Consider the following 18,234-nt stretch of genomic DNA (forward strand, 5'->3'; position numbering starts at 1 on the left):
AAAAGATCAATATAGACAAGGATGGTATGATAAGAGCTGCAGGTTAGCACGACTCAACTTAAGTACGGAATTGAGAACAGGCAATGCCATAGCAGTTAGGAGGGCTAGAAACCACTATAGACAGACCCAAAAACAGGCCAGGAAACGTTGGGATGAGGAATGCTGGTATGAATTGAAGGAGGCCTGCGTCGCCAAGCACTCAAAGCGATTTTGGGCCTCAGTAAAATGGGAGAAGGGAGGGATAGCTGCCCAGCCTCAGAATCATGTTGCTAAAGATAAATGGATAGAGTTTTTCCAACCACAGTATGCTCGAAATCCAGCCTACAATTCTGACCAACCCCCGCCACCTGTCTTTTTTAAAAATCCAATATTTAATGAAAGGATGTTAGTAAAGTATTGGATTGTGTAGCGGGAGGAAAAGCGCCGGGTATGGACGGCATCCCAGCTGATATATTTCTATCAGACAGGAACTCCTGGTGCAGTTACTTTAAAATGTTGGCTAATGCTGTGGCGATGGGAGGGGAAGTTCCTGCTTCATGGAAGGGAGCTGAAATTATCCCCATATTTAAAAAAGGCGACAAAACTCTGGCTAAAAACTACAGACCCATCTATTCTATTATTCTATTATTCTATTAAAATTATTTGTACCGCGCACTATCACCATAGGTTTCTTGGCGCTCAAAAACAAATGAACGGAGACCTAGGAAAGGGAGTTAGTCGAAAACAGCTTGGAAAAGCAGGGTTTTTAAAGATTTTCGAAACACATCATATTTAGGGCAGAGACGAAGAGAAGGCGGTAGGGAGTTCCAGGTCGATGGAGCCAGGACCGAGAAACTCAGACCACCATGTTTTTTTCTTTTGAAACGGGGGACATCCAAGAGATTGAGGGACGCAGAGCGAAGAGCTCGAGAGGGGATGTGACGAGACAAAGTTGAGGATATGAACAACGGGGCTGCGTTCGAGAGTGCCTTAAATGTAGTGCATGCCAGTTTGAAAATGCAGCGCTTCAAGACAGGAAGCCAGTGCAGAGTGCGGAGAAGGGGGGTGACATGTTCATATCTGGGCTGACAAAAAATCAGCCGGGCAGCCTGATTCTGCACCAGCTGAAGTCGGTGAAGGTGACAGGCGGGGATTCCCGCGTACAGAATGTTGGCATAATCAAGCCTGGAAGTTATAAGCGCGATGACCACTTGGATTAATGCTTCTTTCGTAAGGAACCTACTAATCTTACGAATTCGCCTAAGATGAAAAAAACAGGCGGATGTCACCGCGTTAATATGCGGTTTCATGGACAGATCATCGGAGATGATTACCCCTAGGCTTTTGACAGAGCTCACCGGTGTGGGTGCTAGCCCCAGAGAAGTGGGCCAGAAGGAGGTATTCCATGGATGCGAGGGTCCTCCTACCAGGACGAGCTCTGTTTTTGTTGGATTTAACTTTAAATGACTATGATACATCCACTCCGCAATGGACAGCATAGTGGACTGAAAATCTAAACGGGAAGACGGATGAGAAGTGATGGGGAAAATTAACTGAAGATCGTCAGCATAATTAAAAATTGTGACTGGGGCATTTCGAAGGGAGGCTAACAGTGGTTGGAGATACAAATTAAATAGGAGAGGAGACAGTGCAGAGCCCTGGGGTACGCCACAGGGAAGGGAAGTGTAAGAGGCAAAAAAGGTGGAAAGATGAACAGATTGACTACGTTGATGAAGGAAAGATCTGAGCCAGTCAAGGGCCACTCCCTGTATGCCAGCGTTATGGACACGGTCGATCAAAATAGTATGATCGACCGTGTCAAATGCCGCTGAAAGATCCAATAGGACAAGGGCTTGAGAGATGTTGTTATCTGCCCCTTTCCTGAGGGTGTCCATGACCGCGACTATGACCGCCTCGGTGGAGTGGAGGGGTCTAAATCCTGCTTGTTGAGGATCTAAGAAAGAGGATTTCTCTACAAACGAGCTCAAGCAGCGGGTGACATAAGTCTCCAAGATCTTTCCTAAATAAGGGAGGAGGGAGATGGGTCTGTAATTACTGAGTAAAGCAGGGTCAGCATTTGGTTTTTTTAGGATAGGTAGGACTGCAGCTTGCTTGAAAGAAGATGGAACCTCCCCAGTAGCAAGAGAGTTATTTAATAGTGCTAATGGGGGACCTGGGCATGCTAGAAAAGCTTCTTTTAAGACCTGCGGAGGACAGCAGTCGCTGGGGGCACCAGAGCTGACTTTATGGAGAAGAGAGACAAACTCTTGGTGTGATATGGGTGGAAACTCCGACAAAGTACTAACGTTGGTGGGGGGAAGAGGAGGTGGAATGGGAGAAGCCGGAGTTGGTATGTTGTTTTTAATTGTTATTATTTTTTCTGAAAAATAGGCATTGAGCGAATCACAGAGTATTTGGGTGGGTAAAGGTTGAGGGGTGACTCTGTCTGGGCAGGAAAGCTCATTCACAATTGAGAAGATATCCTTCGATTTATTCTTGGACTTCAAAATTTTTTGAGAGAAAAATGCCGTCTTGGCTGCTAGGATAGATAATTTATAGGCTTTTAGAGTCTCCATGTATGCGAGCTTGAGCTGAGGATCATAATAGCGCCGCCAGCGGCGCTCCGATTGCCGAAGCGCGAGTTTGGCTGCTTTAAGTTGGTCAGAAAACCAACATTGGGCATCATGGGGGCGCTTGGTTTTTGTTTTCTTGAAAGGGGCGACTTTATCGCTGGCCTGACGCAGCCAGTCGGTTAAATTATCAGCCTGGTTCTCAAGTGAAGTTTGCGACTCCGGCGCAGTAGAAACCAGTGATTCGTGGAAGTCAAGCAGATTGGCCCTTTTCCAATTGCGTGCCGAAAGGTTTTTGATGCGAGGTGGAAGACACACAGTGTGAAGGGGTAGATGAAAAGAAATGGAATAATGGTCTGACCAGGAACAAGGAGCAACTGCAGGAAGGGAGATGTCTAAGTTTGAGGTACAGACTTGGTCAAGGATATGACCCATCCGATGAGTGGGGGTATTGATGTGTTGAGAAAGATTCATGGTTTTCAAAAGTTCAGTGAATTCAACTGATGTGTTGCTTTCATGGGCATCGGATGGCCAATAATTAAAATCACCGATAACCAAGATATTGGCGTGGTTAATGACAAGCGGAGCGATGGCATCGCTGAAAAGTTGGGGGAACAAAGGCATAGGGTGGGGGGCCTATAAACTAACACACAAATAAAGGACGATTTAGGGGAGATAAATTTTATTGCCAAGTAGTCTATTTTAGGAATAGGGATGACCGTGATCTCGGAAAAAATATACTCGGAGCGGATGATTGCCGCTACCCCACCACCCATCTTCCCCGCAGGGCGGTTGGCGTGTATGATGTAATATCCCGTAGGGATAGCTGCCAAAATGTCGGGGGTAGAATCATCATTGATCCAGGTTTCGGTTAACAAAAGAACATCAATTGAACTCTGGTGCAGTAATTGAAAGAGCTCCAGCTGATGACGAATAAGGGAGCGGGTATTGAGGTAATAAATCGATAGGGTCGAGGATATCTGGGGGGCAAGGGGGGGAGGGTCAAGGGAGCAAGCCAATTCCAAAGACTCCGAAGGAGCCAAGATGTCACAAGCCCGAGCCGCTTTTACGGCACGGGCAGGAATGGGACCGGATGATTTGAGGCTCATAAGGTCATCCAAGGAATAAGAGTAAAAATGGGAGTTACGACGGGGCCCAGGACCCAGTCGGCCGCGGACGGGCGCAGACGGGCTTGACTTAAGCGCGACTTCGGCGCGAAGTCGGCGCTCCCGCTGCGCTCGTCCGCTGCGCTTCCTCCATTCCATTGTTAAATACTGGAGGGGGAGGGAGTCTTATTGACACAGCCCAAAAACTGGTGGGGCGCTTAGTCCGGAACAAACTGCAACAATGGATTGACGAAAAGAACATACTGTCACCCTATCAGGCAGGGTTTCGCCCCTTAACTAGTAGTGTAGACCAAGTTCTCTATTTCTTAACCATCTATTGGAGAAACGTCACACTAAAGAAGGGTACATTGTATGCCGTCTTTGTGGACTTAAAAGCAGCTTTCGACCTGGTCCCCAGAGAAAAACTGTGGCAGACACTGGCTGACGCAGGACTAAGCCAAGAATTCCTTACTCTTCTAGTTCGTCTCCACGAAAACAATTTTGCTAAAATCAGGTGGGGCAAGCAAGGAGAAGTAACAGATCCCTTTCCAGTAGAACGTGGGGTGAGACAAGGGTGTGTCCTAGCACCTACGCTATTCTCAATTTACATAAATGGTATTGTTGAACACCTACAGAAATCCCCAAGTGACGCACCAACCATAGCAGGCTCCCACGTACCCGTCCTGATGTTTGCGGACGACACGCTTTTACTTTCACGCACCCCGAGCGGTCTCCAAAAAGTGGTTGATCCCTTTGGTGAATTTTGTGATGACAAGGGCCTTGAATTGAATACCACCAAAACAAAATTCATGTGTCTAAACCATCAGTCCACCTTCAAAGGTGTTATAAAATACAAAGGCACCCCTTTGGAAAAAGTGGACGCTTTTTCCTATTTAGGCATCATCCTACAAGAAAACATGAAGTGGAAATCGCATATTAATACGACAGTATTGAAGTTCAGTCAGCTTGCAGGCGCAGTTGCCTCAAAACATCGTGCCTCGCTAACTAAGCCGGTAAATTGTGCACTTGAAATTTACAATATGAAAGTATTGGGCGCTTGTTTATATGGATCCGAACTATGGGGGTTTTCAAACTTGGGAGAGCTGGGACGTGCAGAGAACAGATTTTTGCGAGGGCTTGTAATGGTCCCCCAAAGCACACCCATAATTCCCCTAAAATTGGATCTTGGCCGGAAAAATATTGAGGACATAGCTAGGCTACGCCCTCTTTTATACTGGAGACGTCTGATGGTGACCCCAGAATTAAATCATTATGCTGCAGCCCTGACAGATGTTGTTAAGTTCGATCGATTTCATTGTATTCCTTGGCTAAAAGAACTACGGGGACTTCTTGCAAAGTTGAAATTGGAACATTTATGGGGTATTAATGATGTGGCTAGCTTTCCTTCGAAAACAAAGCTGAAAGAACTATATTGGGAGATGGTGTATCTAACAATGTTTTGTAATGGATCCCAATCAAAACTGTCAATTCGTTTTTTGGATATAAAAATGTATCCGTCATGCGAACCATTTTGGGACGTAATTGAACGACCGCATGATAGGAAACTATACTTCCAATTTCGTATAGGTACATTACCAGTGAATGCTTTTAAGAAACACTTGTCTCCATTGTGGGATGAACATTGTTATTATTGTAAGGATCAAATAGAGCACATTTCCCATTTGTTGTTCTGCTGCCCACTGTATACTAGCCCTAGGCGCAAATGGCTAAAGCCAGTGTGCCTAAATATGGGCACCCGTAGTCAATCGGTAGCCCTTAGGATACTAGAATCCGATTGTTCCACACCGTTTGTGGTTGCTGTTGCAAAATTCCTTGCATGGGCATGGGCAATCCGTACTTGTTCACTAATGTTAAATGCAACAAAATGAAATATGTTTACTACTATTCTACCATTCCGATATATGAATTGTCATTTTAAAATGAATAACTTTTATGAATTGCGAACATTTTTGTATTTTAACATGTATAGTATTCGACTGTCAATGTTTAATATGTGTTTTAGAAAATATTTTTATCTGTAGTATTTATTGTATTAGGGTTAGGAGAATGCTTTTATGACAAATGTCGAATAAAGCTTTGAAATTGAAATTGATTGATTTAGCAAGCCCCCTGTCCACTAATAAGGGGACCCTTGTACTCTTTACGTGATATATCTCATTTTGATATAACATGTAAAGTGCAAATTTCCTACATTGGTGGTGCAGCGGTGGGATATAAAACCTGGCATCTGCAGTACGGCTTGGATAATAAGTGATTCCACTAAGGAATGCAAAATTGTCTCTAGTTAAAATAATTTTTTGCCAATTTTTCTTAAATTGTTTTAAACTAGCTGTTGGGGCCTTGGTGAAGTCCCTCTGCAAACCTGTTTAGAACTTAAAACGTATTGAAGTAAGGTAGGCCTTTAGGAAGTACTTAGCATTTTTTCTAAGTGTCTAGGAAGGTCCCAACTACGTCATAACCATGACTGATGTAGCAGGTTCTTCCCAGGAGCTCAACCTGGGGCCCGGTAAGAACCTTAAGATGGATAGACCTAAAACCCTCTGCAAAGCATGGAACCTCACCATGGGGACTAGACCCACGAAGGCACATCTGCAAAACTGCTTGCAGAAAATGCTAGGACCATGGATGAGGAAAAATCCCTCTGGGAGAGGGGACAGAGGATGCTGAGATAGATGAAGTTGATGATGATTACAGCAGCAATCCCACAGAAAGCAATGCCACTGGGAGCTCTACTAGTAGTGCCCCAGAAGAGATTGACACTGAGGATGCAGATCTTCAGAAACTAGTCAAAAGTCATTAGAGGCTAAACTCCTGGCTATAGAAAAGGAAATAGGTGAGATAGGTCTAGGACCCATCTCTGGTGGCTGCAAAATCATATATAGAGAGAAGGATGATGCTTTTGACCCTAAATCCCCAAAGAGAATGTCCCCAAATACTCAGAGGGTGATGATATTACCAAATGGTTTACAGCCTTTGAAAGGGCCTGTAAAATGAGACAGCTGAATAAGTATTGGGGCTCTCTGCTATGGGAGCTGTCCTCAGGAAAGTGTAGGCATAGCTCCAGACACTTGATGAGGCAGATGCTGAGTCCTGGTTGAGGGCTTTGGACTCACCACTGAAGAATACAGGATCCGGTTGAGGGAGACACGAAAAACATAAAGTCAGACCTGGGTAGATTTGGTAGACTTTTCAGTGAAGGCACTAGGTGGCTGGTAGAAAGGTAGCAATGTGCATAATAATAATGGGCTTTATAATTTATTTATTAAACAGCATCTGTTGACTAATTGCGTTTGTGAAACAGTTGCATCAGTACTGGTGGATCTGGGGTGTTTGTGAAAAGTTGCATCAGTACTGGTGAACCCAGGGGCAGTCTGTCCCCAAGATTTGGGGAAGAAGGCTGATCATTGGGTAAAAACAAGAGTGTTCAAAATTAGTCATGGAGGGGGTGACCAAAAGAATGTGGTTGCTATGCCCCCCTCCCCCAGGAGAAAAATATGGACCACTGAGAAGACAAAGAAAAGGAGTCCTCTGTAGGCCCCCAAAAACTTGCACAGTAGTGTAGGCCTGAGACACCTCACAAAACAAAAATGGGTACTAGGGTAAGAACCAGGACCCAAAGAATGCTTGGTGCCTCAACTGTAAACGGACAGGACACCTAGCCAATGACCTTTCCTGTCCTAAAAACAAACCCACTAGTGTATCTCCAGAGGTTGCTAGTGTAGCCTTTGAAGATGATTCCTCAAATGAGGAGGTCCTCCTAGCCTTTAAGTGGAAAATGGGCCCAAAAGGTTAGTTGGAGATTCCATAGGGGAGTAGACATAGCCAATCACCTACTGGTGAATGGAATCCCAGCCACTGCCCTGAGAGATACCTGTCACACTGTTGTACATGACAGGTTGGTACACTCAAACCAGTATGTAGCAGGAGAGATTAGAAGAGTAGGGGCTATCTCAGGGGAGGTCACTGTTAGGCCTGTACCTTTAGTACCCCTAGAAATAGATATGCACCTTAGTTGTAGAAGGGTGATAGTCAGTATAGACCTCCACCATGACTGTCTCCTTAGAAATGGCCACCCAAAAGTTGGTCTGAGCCAAATCGAGGTACTGGTCCAGTTTTAATCCTCAACTAAAGATTATTTTGGAGGCACTGAACCTGCAGCTAGTGCAAGTAGGCCCCAGAAACCAACAACAACAAAAAAAGTGTAGGAAAGGTGGGCAACTTAAAGCCAATGTTCTAGTGAGCCAATGAGATCCTGCTCCAGTAAGGGGGAACTCCCTAAGTGGCCCTGGTGCAGTCTCACCAGGGCCACAAGAAGTCCAGACATTTCAGGCAACTTTTAAGCATGAGATGGTGGCTAACAGAAAAGAGAGTGGAAGAAGGGTGTTTGCTAAAGGATGTAGTACACCCCATCTAAAAGAGCAGACAGACAACCTGAACCCAAAGAAGCCTATAAGTTAGCACCTTCACCTATCAGTGTAGAGCTAAATATGTGGTTCTAGGCACTGCCAGCTGCCAGTGGCCTCTGCTGCGTGTTAGCCTTCGAGGCTGCACTGTCCTTGGCATGGTGGGCTGACCCTATGTCAAATAGCAAGCTAGGCCCCCTGACCCTGTTGGTCATGGTGGGGCTACTCAAGTTGTGGGTAACCTCTTTGGTTAAGCTGGGGGTTGCCCTGGCTAAAATAGAGTTAGCAGAGATGGACACCTCTGATCCCAAAACAAAAAGAGTAGGCGAGGATTCTAAAGAAGTAGACAAAGGGGATTTTGAATTGGGTCCTAACAGTGTTGAGGTTGGTCAGCTCCCCAGAGGGAATAACCTAGACAGATGTACGGCAAACTAGGCCCTGAAACAATCCAGCCTGTTTCCTTGCTCTTCCTCTCATGACAAACTAGGAAGACTCTTCCAGGTTTGGCTGAGTCTCCTGGCCTGTGGGCTTGTGTTGGAAACTAGGTTTTTTTTCAGCACCCCCCACTTTTGCCTGGTATTTGATGCAATTTGGACTGAAGTGCACTGGATTTCTGCTAACCAGGTCCCCAGTACCAGTGTTCTGTTCCCCAAACTGTACAATTGTTTCCCCAATTTGCAAAACCTTTAGCATCCCCTGTAAGTAAGCCCCTAGTAAACGGTCCCCCTGGTACCTAGGGCCAGGTGTACTAAAGAGCATCCCACAAGGACTGCAGCACGAATTGTACCACCCTAAGGGACTCCTCACCAAACACATTCAAGACTGCCTCCTCAGGCTGTGTGTTTTTGTGTAGATAAAAGCTGAAAACAAGACATGAACCACATCCCTGTGTGCCATGTCTCCTAACACTGCACTGCACGGTATTTGTAGGTCACTACTAGAGCAGACCTTCAAACTCAAAGGCAGGTGCTTAATACTACATGTGAGGGCGTACCTACATAAGCAGATATGCCCCTGTACTGGGCAGTTCCATTACTGCCAGTAACAAGCATTAGAAATGCAATCGGGCTCGGATTTATTTGAGTTTGAGCTAATGGCATTGTAAATGCCAATGTCTTTTTGCCATGTGTTATGGAGTGTGTGCATGTGGTGTGTAGTGGATGTATGTTGGTTGAATTGTAATTTTACCAATGGTGGCATGCTGTGCTTTATATGAATATGTTTAAAAGTAAAGTGTACCATACTGCGATTGCTTGGTGGAAAAGTGCACTGCCGGCTGAAGGTGTGTGTGCCTGGTGGAAGGGTGCACTGACGGCTGGTGTGTGTGTGCTTGGTAAAAGCGTGCACAGATGGATGATGGTTGTTGGTGTTTGGGCATGGTGAAAGCATTCATTGACGGCTGGGGGTGTGTTGTTGTGTGTGTTGTTTTCTATGTGCTGGTGAGTGTGTGGTGGTGAGTCTGTGGGGGTGAGCCTGGGGAGTGAGTGTGGTGGTGAGTGTGTTGTGTTGAGTGGTGACAAGTGTGTGGTGTTGAGAGACTGAGGTGTGTGGTTTGTGTGTGCGTTATGTGTGTGTGGTGTATGTGTGTGTGGTGTTTTCTGCACACTCACACACTGCCCCTACACATTCACACACTGCTCACCCGCACACTCCCAATGTCACCCTGCATAGTCACACACTGTTTACCCTGCACACTCATTCTGCACACTCACACAATGTGCACCCTGACACACTGTCTCTGCAGTCACTCTGCACTCACTGCCACTCTGCACGCACTGCCACTCTGCACGCACTGCCACTCTGCACGCACTGCCACTCTGCACTCACTCTGCACTCACTCTGCACTCACTCTGCACTCACTCTGCACTCACTCTACTGTCACTCTGCAATCACTGTCACTCTGCACTCACTGTCACTCTGCACTCACTGTCACTCTGCACTCACAGTCACTCTGCACTCACTGTCACTCTGCACTCACTGTCACTCTGCACTCACGGTCACTCTGCACTCACTGTCACTCTGCACTCACTGTCACTCTGCACTCACTGTCACTCTGCACTCACTGTCACTCTGCACTCAGTCTGCACTCACTGTCACTCTGCACTCAGTCTGCACTCACTGTCACTCTGCACTCAGTCTGCACTCACTGTCACTCTGCACTCAGTCTGCACTCACTGCCACTCTGCACTCTCAAACTGCACTCTCAATCTGCACTCTCAATCTGCACTCTCAAACTGCACTCTCCACTCTCAAACTGCACTCTGCACTCTCAAACTGCACTCTCAAACTGCAATCTGCACTCTGCACTCTCATTCTGCACTCTCAAACTGCACTCTCAATCTGCACTCTCAACTCTCATACTGCACTCTCAACTCTCAAACTGCACTCTCAAACTGCACTCTCAAACTGCACTCTCAATCTGCACTCTCAATCTGCACTCTCAATCTGCACTCTCAAACTGCACTCTCAAACTGCACTCTCAAACTGCACTCTCAATCTGCACTCTCAAACTGCACTCTCAATCTGCACTCTCAAACTGCACTCTCAAACTGCACTCTCAATCTGCACTCTCCACTCTCAAACTGCACTCTGCACTCTCAAACTGCACTCTCAAACTGCAATCTGCACTCTGCACTCTCAAACTGCACTCTCAAACTGCACTCTCAAACTGCACTCTCAAACTGCACTCTCAACTCTCATACTGCACTCTCAACTCTCAAACTGCACTCTCAAACTGCACTCTCAAACTGCACTCTCAAACTGCACTCTCAAACTGCACTCTCAAACTGCACTCTCAATCTGCACTCTCAAACTGCACTCTCAATCTGCACTCTCAATCTGCACTCTCAATCTGCACTCTCAATCTGCACTCTCAATCTGCACTCTCAAACTGCACTCTCAAACTGCACTCTCAAACTGCACTCCCAATCTGCACTCTCAATCTGCACTCTCAAACTGCACTCTCAAACTGCACTCTCAATCTGCACTCTCAATCTGCACTCTCAATCTGCACTCTCAAACTGCACTCTCAAACTGCACTCTCAACTCTCAAACTGCACTCACAACTCTCGTGCTGCACTCTGAAACTGCAATCTGCACTCTGCACTCTCATTCTGCACTCTCAAACTGCACTCTCAATCTGCACTCTCAACTCTCATACTGCACTCTCAACTCTCAAACTGCACTCTCAAACTGCACTCTCAAACTGCACTCTCAAACTGCACTCTCAATCTGCACTCTCAATCTGCACTCTCAAACTGCACTCTCAAACTGCACTCTCAAACTGCACTCTCAAACTGCACTCTCAATCTGCACTCTCAAACTGCACTCTCAATCTGCACTCTCAAACTGCACTCTCAAACTGCACTCTCAATCTGCACTCTCCACTCTCAAACTGCACTCTGCACTCTCAAACTGCACTCTCAAACTGCAATCTGCACTCTGCACTCTCAAACTGCACTCTCAAACTGCACTCTCAAACTGCACTCTCAAACTGCACTCTCAACTCTCATACTGCACTCTCAACTCTCAAACTGCACTCTCAAACTGCACTCTCAAACTGCACTCTCAAACTGCACTCTCAAACTGCACTCTCAAACTGCACTCTCAAACTGCACTCTCAATCTGCACTCTCTCAAACTGCACTCTCAAACTGCACTCTCAAACTGCACTCTCAATCTGCACTCTCAAACTGCACTCTCAATCTGCACTCTCAATCTGCACTCTCAATCTGCACTCTCAATCTGCACTCTCAAACTGCACTCTCAAACTGCACTCTCAAACTGCACTCCCAATCTGCACTCTCAATCTGCACTCTCAATCTGCACTCTCAATCTGCACTCTCAATCTGCACTCTCAAACTGCACTCTCAAACTGCACTCTCAAACTGCACTCTCAAACTGCACTCTCAATCTGCACTCTCAATCTGCACTCTCAAACTGCACTCTCAAACTGCACTCTCAACTCTCAAACTGCACTCACAACTCTCGTGCTGCACTCTGAAACTGCACTCTCAACTCTGAAACTGCACTCTCAACTCTCAAACTGCACTCTCAACTCTCAAACTGCACTCTCAACTCTCAAACTGCACTCTCAACTCTCAATGTGCTCCTGACCACGCGGTCCCAGGAGCACACACTCGAAACACTTACCACAACCAATCCTACAGGGGCAAGGGAATCACATATTACTAATCTACCTATTTGTATCTAACATTGGGTTTTGGAGTAGCGTGGTACTTGTTGGAAAGCGCTTTAAGGCCTCGTCAGGGGTAGTAAGTGCTATATAAATACAATTTACAAATAAAAACAGTATACATGCAAACGGGGAGTGTCTGTTGTTGAACACAGGGAGAGAATAAAGTTTTGCCATAAAAAAAATATGAGACAAACTAGTGAGAACACAGACTCTCGTATTATAAATATATATATATATATATGATCAAAAAAGAAGATAAAAACATACACTTGTTACATTCAATTAATAAAGAGATAGCGCGCCTCCTTTACACAGACCACTGTCCATAAAATCGTCAACAGACCACTAACCAATGTTTTTTCAGAAGCTTAGGGGTGGGAAGGTAACCGCTACCCCCCCCCCCTCCCCCCGCCCCCCCTTCACCTCGCCCAAGTGGCCCGATGCTCCACAAATCAATCTTAAAGCTGTCGTTAAATATTGATAAAAAAGGGGGATGTAAATGATTGCCCACACAGTGAAGGTGATCTTTACAGTTAAACTGCATCAATGCCCTTAATGTATAGAAGGGCTGTTATTACCACCAAACGTTTCCCATTAAAAAGATTTAGAGGGGGAAAGACCGGGGCTGTGACCTCCTCGGCGCAAGGTGCCCCTTGGAGAGGAGCAGGAAGTGAACTCCGTTCTCAGAGGGCCCGAGCCCGCCGACATGTACCAAGTGTGTCCCCATTCCCAAGGTGCCACTAGAGTGTTGATTTGTGAGTTGTACGAGGCGCTGAGGGTCATCCAGGCCCAGTCTAGTAACTATTGATCTGAGGGGGGAGGTTTCTGAACCAAGACGGCGTCTCGTGCGCTGGAACGTGTTTGTTTGCACAGCGCCACACGTGTGCATACTACTGGGCACAGCGAGGCAGCCTGATCAAAGAACTGCACACGTATGAACACTACGTCAGCTAGTGTGGGTAAAACATTCCAGAGGAGAGTGAGACACTCGAGATCCACCGAAGAGAAACTTCACTGGGCCAGAACAAATCCACCACTTTCTTAAGAATCTGTTCCCCTGGCCAGAAAATGAAAATGGATGCGATTGGATGAATACATCAGCGAACGTGTATTTGGGAAACCTGACACTCTCAGCAAAAAATTAAAAACACTATTCCTATAAAATATGTTAGTTACTATAGGCAGCATCGTTTCAACAGCTCTACGTACACATTGCACAATACACGCAAGGCATTTTCTCTCAGCGCCTGAATAACAAGTGTTGATCTTACCTAACTCTTTGGTTCTCATTTTACCGATTCTGTAAAGATGAGATGCTGATTATTCCCTGCCAGATTCAACCTCGTCCCCTGTAGCCCAGGCGGCGCGCCTGCGCCTACTGCTTTATCTTGGAATTTTCTCACTAGCCCCAAAGAAAACGTGTACTTTACCACTATACAACGTCTAGTCCACAAGGTCAGGTGATTGTATTTAATAATTGGGGACAGAAGGGAGTTATTTCAACTTTGTATAAAGGTTTATAACGGAAAAAATACTTGCACTGCTACGTTATAAACTCTGTCGAACAAGAATACAACTGACTCAGGCAGTTACGGAAAACTGAGGGGAAGGGGGGGCTGTATTTCCACTCAATCTATAGAACTCTGTGCCACAATACGTTAGTGGGGTATGTATAGAGAAAACATCTACCGCTGCCGTGGCCTCTTAGCGCTTTGTCGTGTCTGGAATGTGTCTCCCTGTGCAGCGCTGGTCTATCTGCAATTTCGAATGTCTCGAGGGAAAGCGCCTTGGCACCCGGCCCCTGGGAGCACGCATGCTGGGGTCAGGCGAGGTGACCGCTGGTCTGCGATGTGTGGATGCAATGTTGATGTGTGCAGGGTACGCGCGCCCACAGGCATCCAAGTGACTCATGTATTTGTGTGTTTTCAATAGAGCGGACAAGGCCCTGACTGGCATCAGAGCGCCTCGCAGACTGGGTAACAGAGCGCATATATCACTTTTTCACAAATGAGTGTTTCGCTCGTCCATCTCTCTTGGCAGATCTAGTGCTTCGAAACGGTCTAATGGTATTAAGTGCTAAACAAACGAGCGACAAAACACACATTAATGGGGACAGTAATGGGGAAACACATTTAGTACTTGGAGTGCGAAACAAAGCTATCGGACAGAACTGCTCTTTATTGGGAAAAGGCTGGTGAAGAACCAGAGAAGTTTTCTTTAGCAGTGGCTACCGCCAGCGTGGGGGCTGCAAGACTCCCCTGCACCGCTGAACTGCCCCTCCCAACGAAAGCGCTCTGATTTATCTCTGAAAGGAATGTCAATTCCACGCGCCCTGCAAAGAGTTTCATTTTGGTAATCTTGCCCGTGCTGAGCGCTGCTGAATGGTGAACGCGCCCGGCCATCTGGATTCACTTACGGAGGCACCCTGACAGCTCCTAATTATAATTAATGTACTTCTTTGCGCGCACACGAACGAAAAATGCCAAACATGGCCGACCAAAACGACATTTAGCCTATCACTTCAAGGCTATTAAAAAGACACCACAGCGAAGACGAATCACTGGCGAGATGACATAACACACTAAGGAATGTGTGGAATGTGTCTCGCCAAAGCCCTAGGAGATACTTTTTTTTTTTTCTTTAACAATACGGCTCGAAACTCCGCCCACTTCTGACGAAGTGGCGCAGGCCTCACCCTAAAAATGAACAGGGAAGCCATTTTAGAACATGTGCTGGACACTGGTGAAAATGAGTTCTACAGCTACATGACGGCTTCACTGAAGATAAGATGCACTGACCTCTGTCCCTCTATCCAAAGAGTTTTGAACCTCTCCTATACAGAAGGTAAACTCCCCCAGCAATGGAAAGAGGCAGTGGTGAATCCTATTCGTAAAAATGCCACCTCCCCATGGACAGAACTCTCTAACCTCCGTCCCATCTCTTTGTTGCCCCTCCTGAGTAAACTGGCCGAAAAGCATGTTAACATCCACTTGTCCAGGTTCATTGAGGCGACAGGGGGCCTGGACCACTCCCAATCTGGGTTCAGGCCCAACTACAGCACCGAATCTGCTCTCCTCACCGTGACCGATAACATCAAGATGTCACAGGATAGAGGAGGCTCAATGATTCTGGTGCTGTTAGACCTGTCGGCCGCATTTGATACTGTGTCCCATAAGATCCTCATGAGCCGTCTACAGGGAGTGGGCATAGGAGGTCAAGCCCTCTCCTGGCTGGAGAGTTTCCTGTCCGGGCGCTCACAATCTGTCAGCCTGGGATCATATCGCTCCTCTTCCAGGATGCTCACGAAGGGGGTGCCACAGGGCTCATGCCTAAGCCCCACATTGTTTAATGTGTACGTGGCCCCCCTCGCTGAGATTGTGAGAAAATATGGATTCACCCCGGTGTCTTACGCTGACGACACCCAGCTTCTTTATCCTTTCCATTCCTTCAACTCCAACGTTAGGGACAACTTTGCAGAAGGAATGAGGGCCATCTCCAATTGGATGGCTGCCAACCGCCTCCAATGCAACGTTGGAAAAACGGAGCTAATGCTTTTTGGAAAAGCGTCCTTACTGTGGTCCCCCGACTGGTGGCCCCTTGACTTGGGACCAGTACCCACCCCTAAACTAACAGTAAAAAATCTGGGGGTGAAGCTGGATCGGGACCTTACCATGAAGGAACATGTGAATGCAGTCGCTGGGGCATGCTTTCACACCATCGGTCTGTTAAGAAGAGTCTTCCCCTACCTTTCTGACAACTATAGAAAGACCCTAGTGCAGACTATGGTGATCAGCAAAATTGACTACTGCAACGGACTCCTTATTCAAGCTAATGAGAGTGCTATTAATCGCCTCCAAGTAGTCCAAAACACAGCAGCAAGATTGGTCCTGAATGCCCCCCCCAGAACCCCTTCCAAACCCCTGCTGCGTGAACTGCATTGGCTGCCAATAAGACAACGCACCAAGTTCAAGATCTGTTGCATTGTCCACAAGTGCTTGTTCGGGAAAGGCCCTGACTACCTGTCCCAAAAGCTACCTTTCTATAAACCTGACAGAGCCTTACGGTCAAGCAACCAATTGCTACTTAAAACCCCTCTTGTCAAAAAAACCAGACAAGGGGGCAGAGCATTCTCTCTGGTAGGGCCCAAGCTCTGGAATAATCTTCCAACTGACCTCAGACAAACCCATAATCACTCCTCTTTCAGGAAGAAACTAAAAACCGTCCTATTCCAGGAAGAATAAAAATTTCCAAACATCAGTTTACAACCTCATTCTCTGTTCTATAGCAGCTACTCCATCTTGCGAGCAAAGCGCGGAGATACCTCGTAAGGGGTCGATTCTTGCGCTATACAAGAACATAAAATAAATAAAATAAATAAATAAGGATGTTTGGTATCAAACCGGTCATATTAATAAGTCCACACTGATTCCTGTATGGATTTTGGTAATACATACACCTTAGATGTGCCCCCTGAAACCTACCAGACTATGGTGTGTCAGCTTAATGGTCTCTGCTAGCCTGCCACTAAGACAGTTTCTGCCCCTGCCCCCCCCCCCCACGTCCCGCACCTCCTCCCCCCCCCCAAAATGAGGGCCTTTGCTTTAAGGAGATCAGAAACAATGCCTTTCAGGGAAGAGGGTGCCACAATGCCTCCCACAGGATGGCCTGCTGATTAGCCTTCCTAGGCTGGCAAGGCTACAAAGAGCTGCTGGCTTTGAGATGCAAATATGGCTCCCCCTCACAGGAGAGGAAAATTACCCCCTTGTCCAGTGCTCCTTTGGCACCTGGACAAGTGGGAAAATTAGCTAGTCAGGTAGGTGTGCCACCCCTAGGTTAGTACCACCCGTAAGGTGGGCTAAAATGAGGTGGACACTACTTTTCAGAAGTAGCTACCTTTGTGTTGGCATGCTTAAGAATTCTGGGGTTGGGTTATGTCCACTTCCCACATGATATTATTAACTATTGTGCATATTTGCAGATGTCTTCCACTCTGTGTTAAGCCTAAGGATTCCCAACCACACCACCCCTTGATAGAGCACCTTGGGACTGCATTAGCAAGCCCCCTGTCCACTCATAAGGGAACCGCTTGACTCTTTACTCAATATATCTTATTTTGATATATCATTTAAAAAGCCAGCTTCCTACATTGGGTAGTCACAGAAAAAGGAAAAAGGAGGCTCGGAAAATGTGGAAAAAGAAAAAGACAGAAATTTAGAGCCAAATAAAATACGGTGAATTTAAAAAATATGCAACAAGGGTCTCTGTATACATTTAGGTCTAATTCCAGCTATGGGGGAAAATCTTATGCAATGCCTTTGCTCGGTCATAACATTTGTAGGTGTTTTTTTACACCTAACTACAATCTTTCCTGCCATAGATGTCACTAATAATTTTAAAACAACATTAATCAAAAGTCAATAGTTTGTTGTCAGCTTAATGCTGTAGTAAGGATATATCTTGCTACCTACATATTTCTGTGACACATCATACTTTGTCTGTTGCACATATTCTGATTCATGGAAAATTAACTACATTGTAAAGTACATATACAAGCAAAAAGTGGGGAATGCAAGAAACCATTTGGATTATTTGTTCACAAGAATTTTTGATATTTCCGTTTTTAGCGCCAGCACTTCAAATGTTGCAAGAATCGAAGAGATGGAGAGGCTTTTGAAAGAGGCGCAGGCTGAAAAGACTCGATTACTTGAATCAAGGGTAACATATTCAGTTGTCATCTTTTTCTAGATGTTAATGTGAAATAAGGAGTTGTGATCATTTCATCAGTCCAGGGGAGTAGCCAGAAAAAATAAGTACCCCCCCACCCACACTTTGCACATCTTGAATTGATATTAGCAAATAAGTAAGCCCGATTATTCAAAAGGTGCTTGTGAAGGTAAATTACTCAGAATAATGTTTTCTGATTATTATTTTTTTAAGTAGAGCTAATGGGGGAATTTT

At 46.0% G+C, this 18,234-nt stretch overlaps 1 protein-coding gene across 2 annotated transcripts in view; it reads left to right on the forward strand.

Moving 5' to 3' along the window:
• The window catches only part of PHLDB2 (pleckstrin homology like domain family B member 2), a 491,624-nt gene that overhangs the window by 419,898 nt on the left and 53,492 nt on the right, over positions 1 to 18,234 (forward strand). For both annotated transcript variants that reach the window (XM_086934418.1, XM_086934419.1), the window contains one exon: positions 17,901 to 17,991. In XM_086934418.1, coding sequence (XP_086790544.1) covers positions 17,901 to 17,991 — 91 coding nt within the window. The remainder of the gene's footprint in view (positions 1 to 17,900; positions 17,992 to 18,234) is intronic.

The sequence above is a fragment of the Lissotriton vulgaris genome, chromosome 8, assembly GCF_964263255.1.
Source record: "Lissotriton vulgaris chromosome 8, aLisVul1.2, whole genome shotgun sequence".
NCBI lineage: Eukaryota > Metazoa > Chordata > Amphibia > Caudata > Salamandridae > Lissotriton > Lissotriton vulgaris.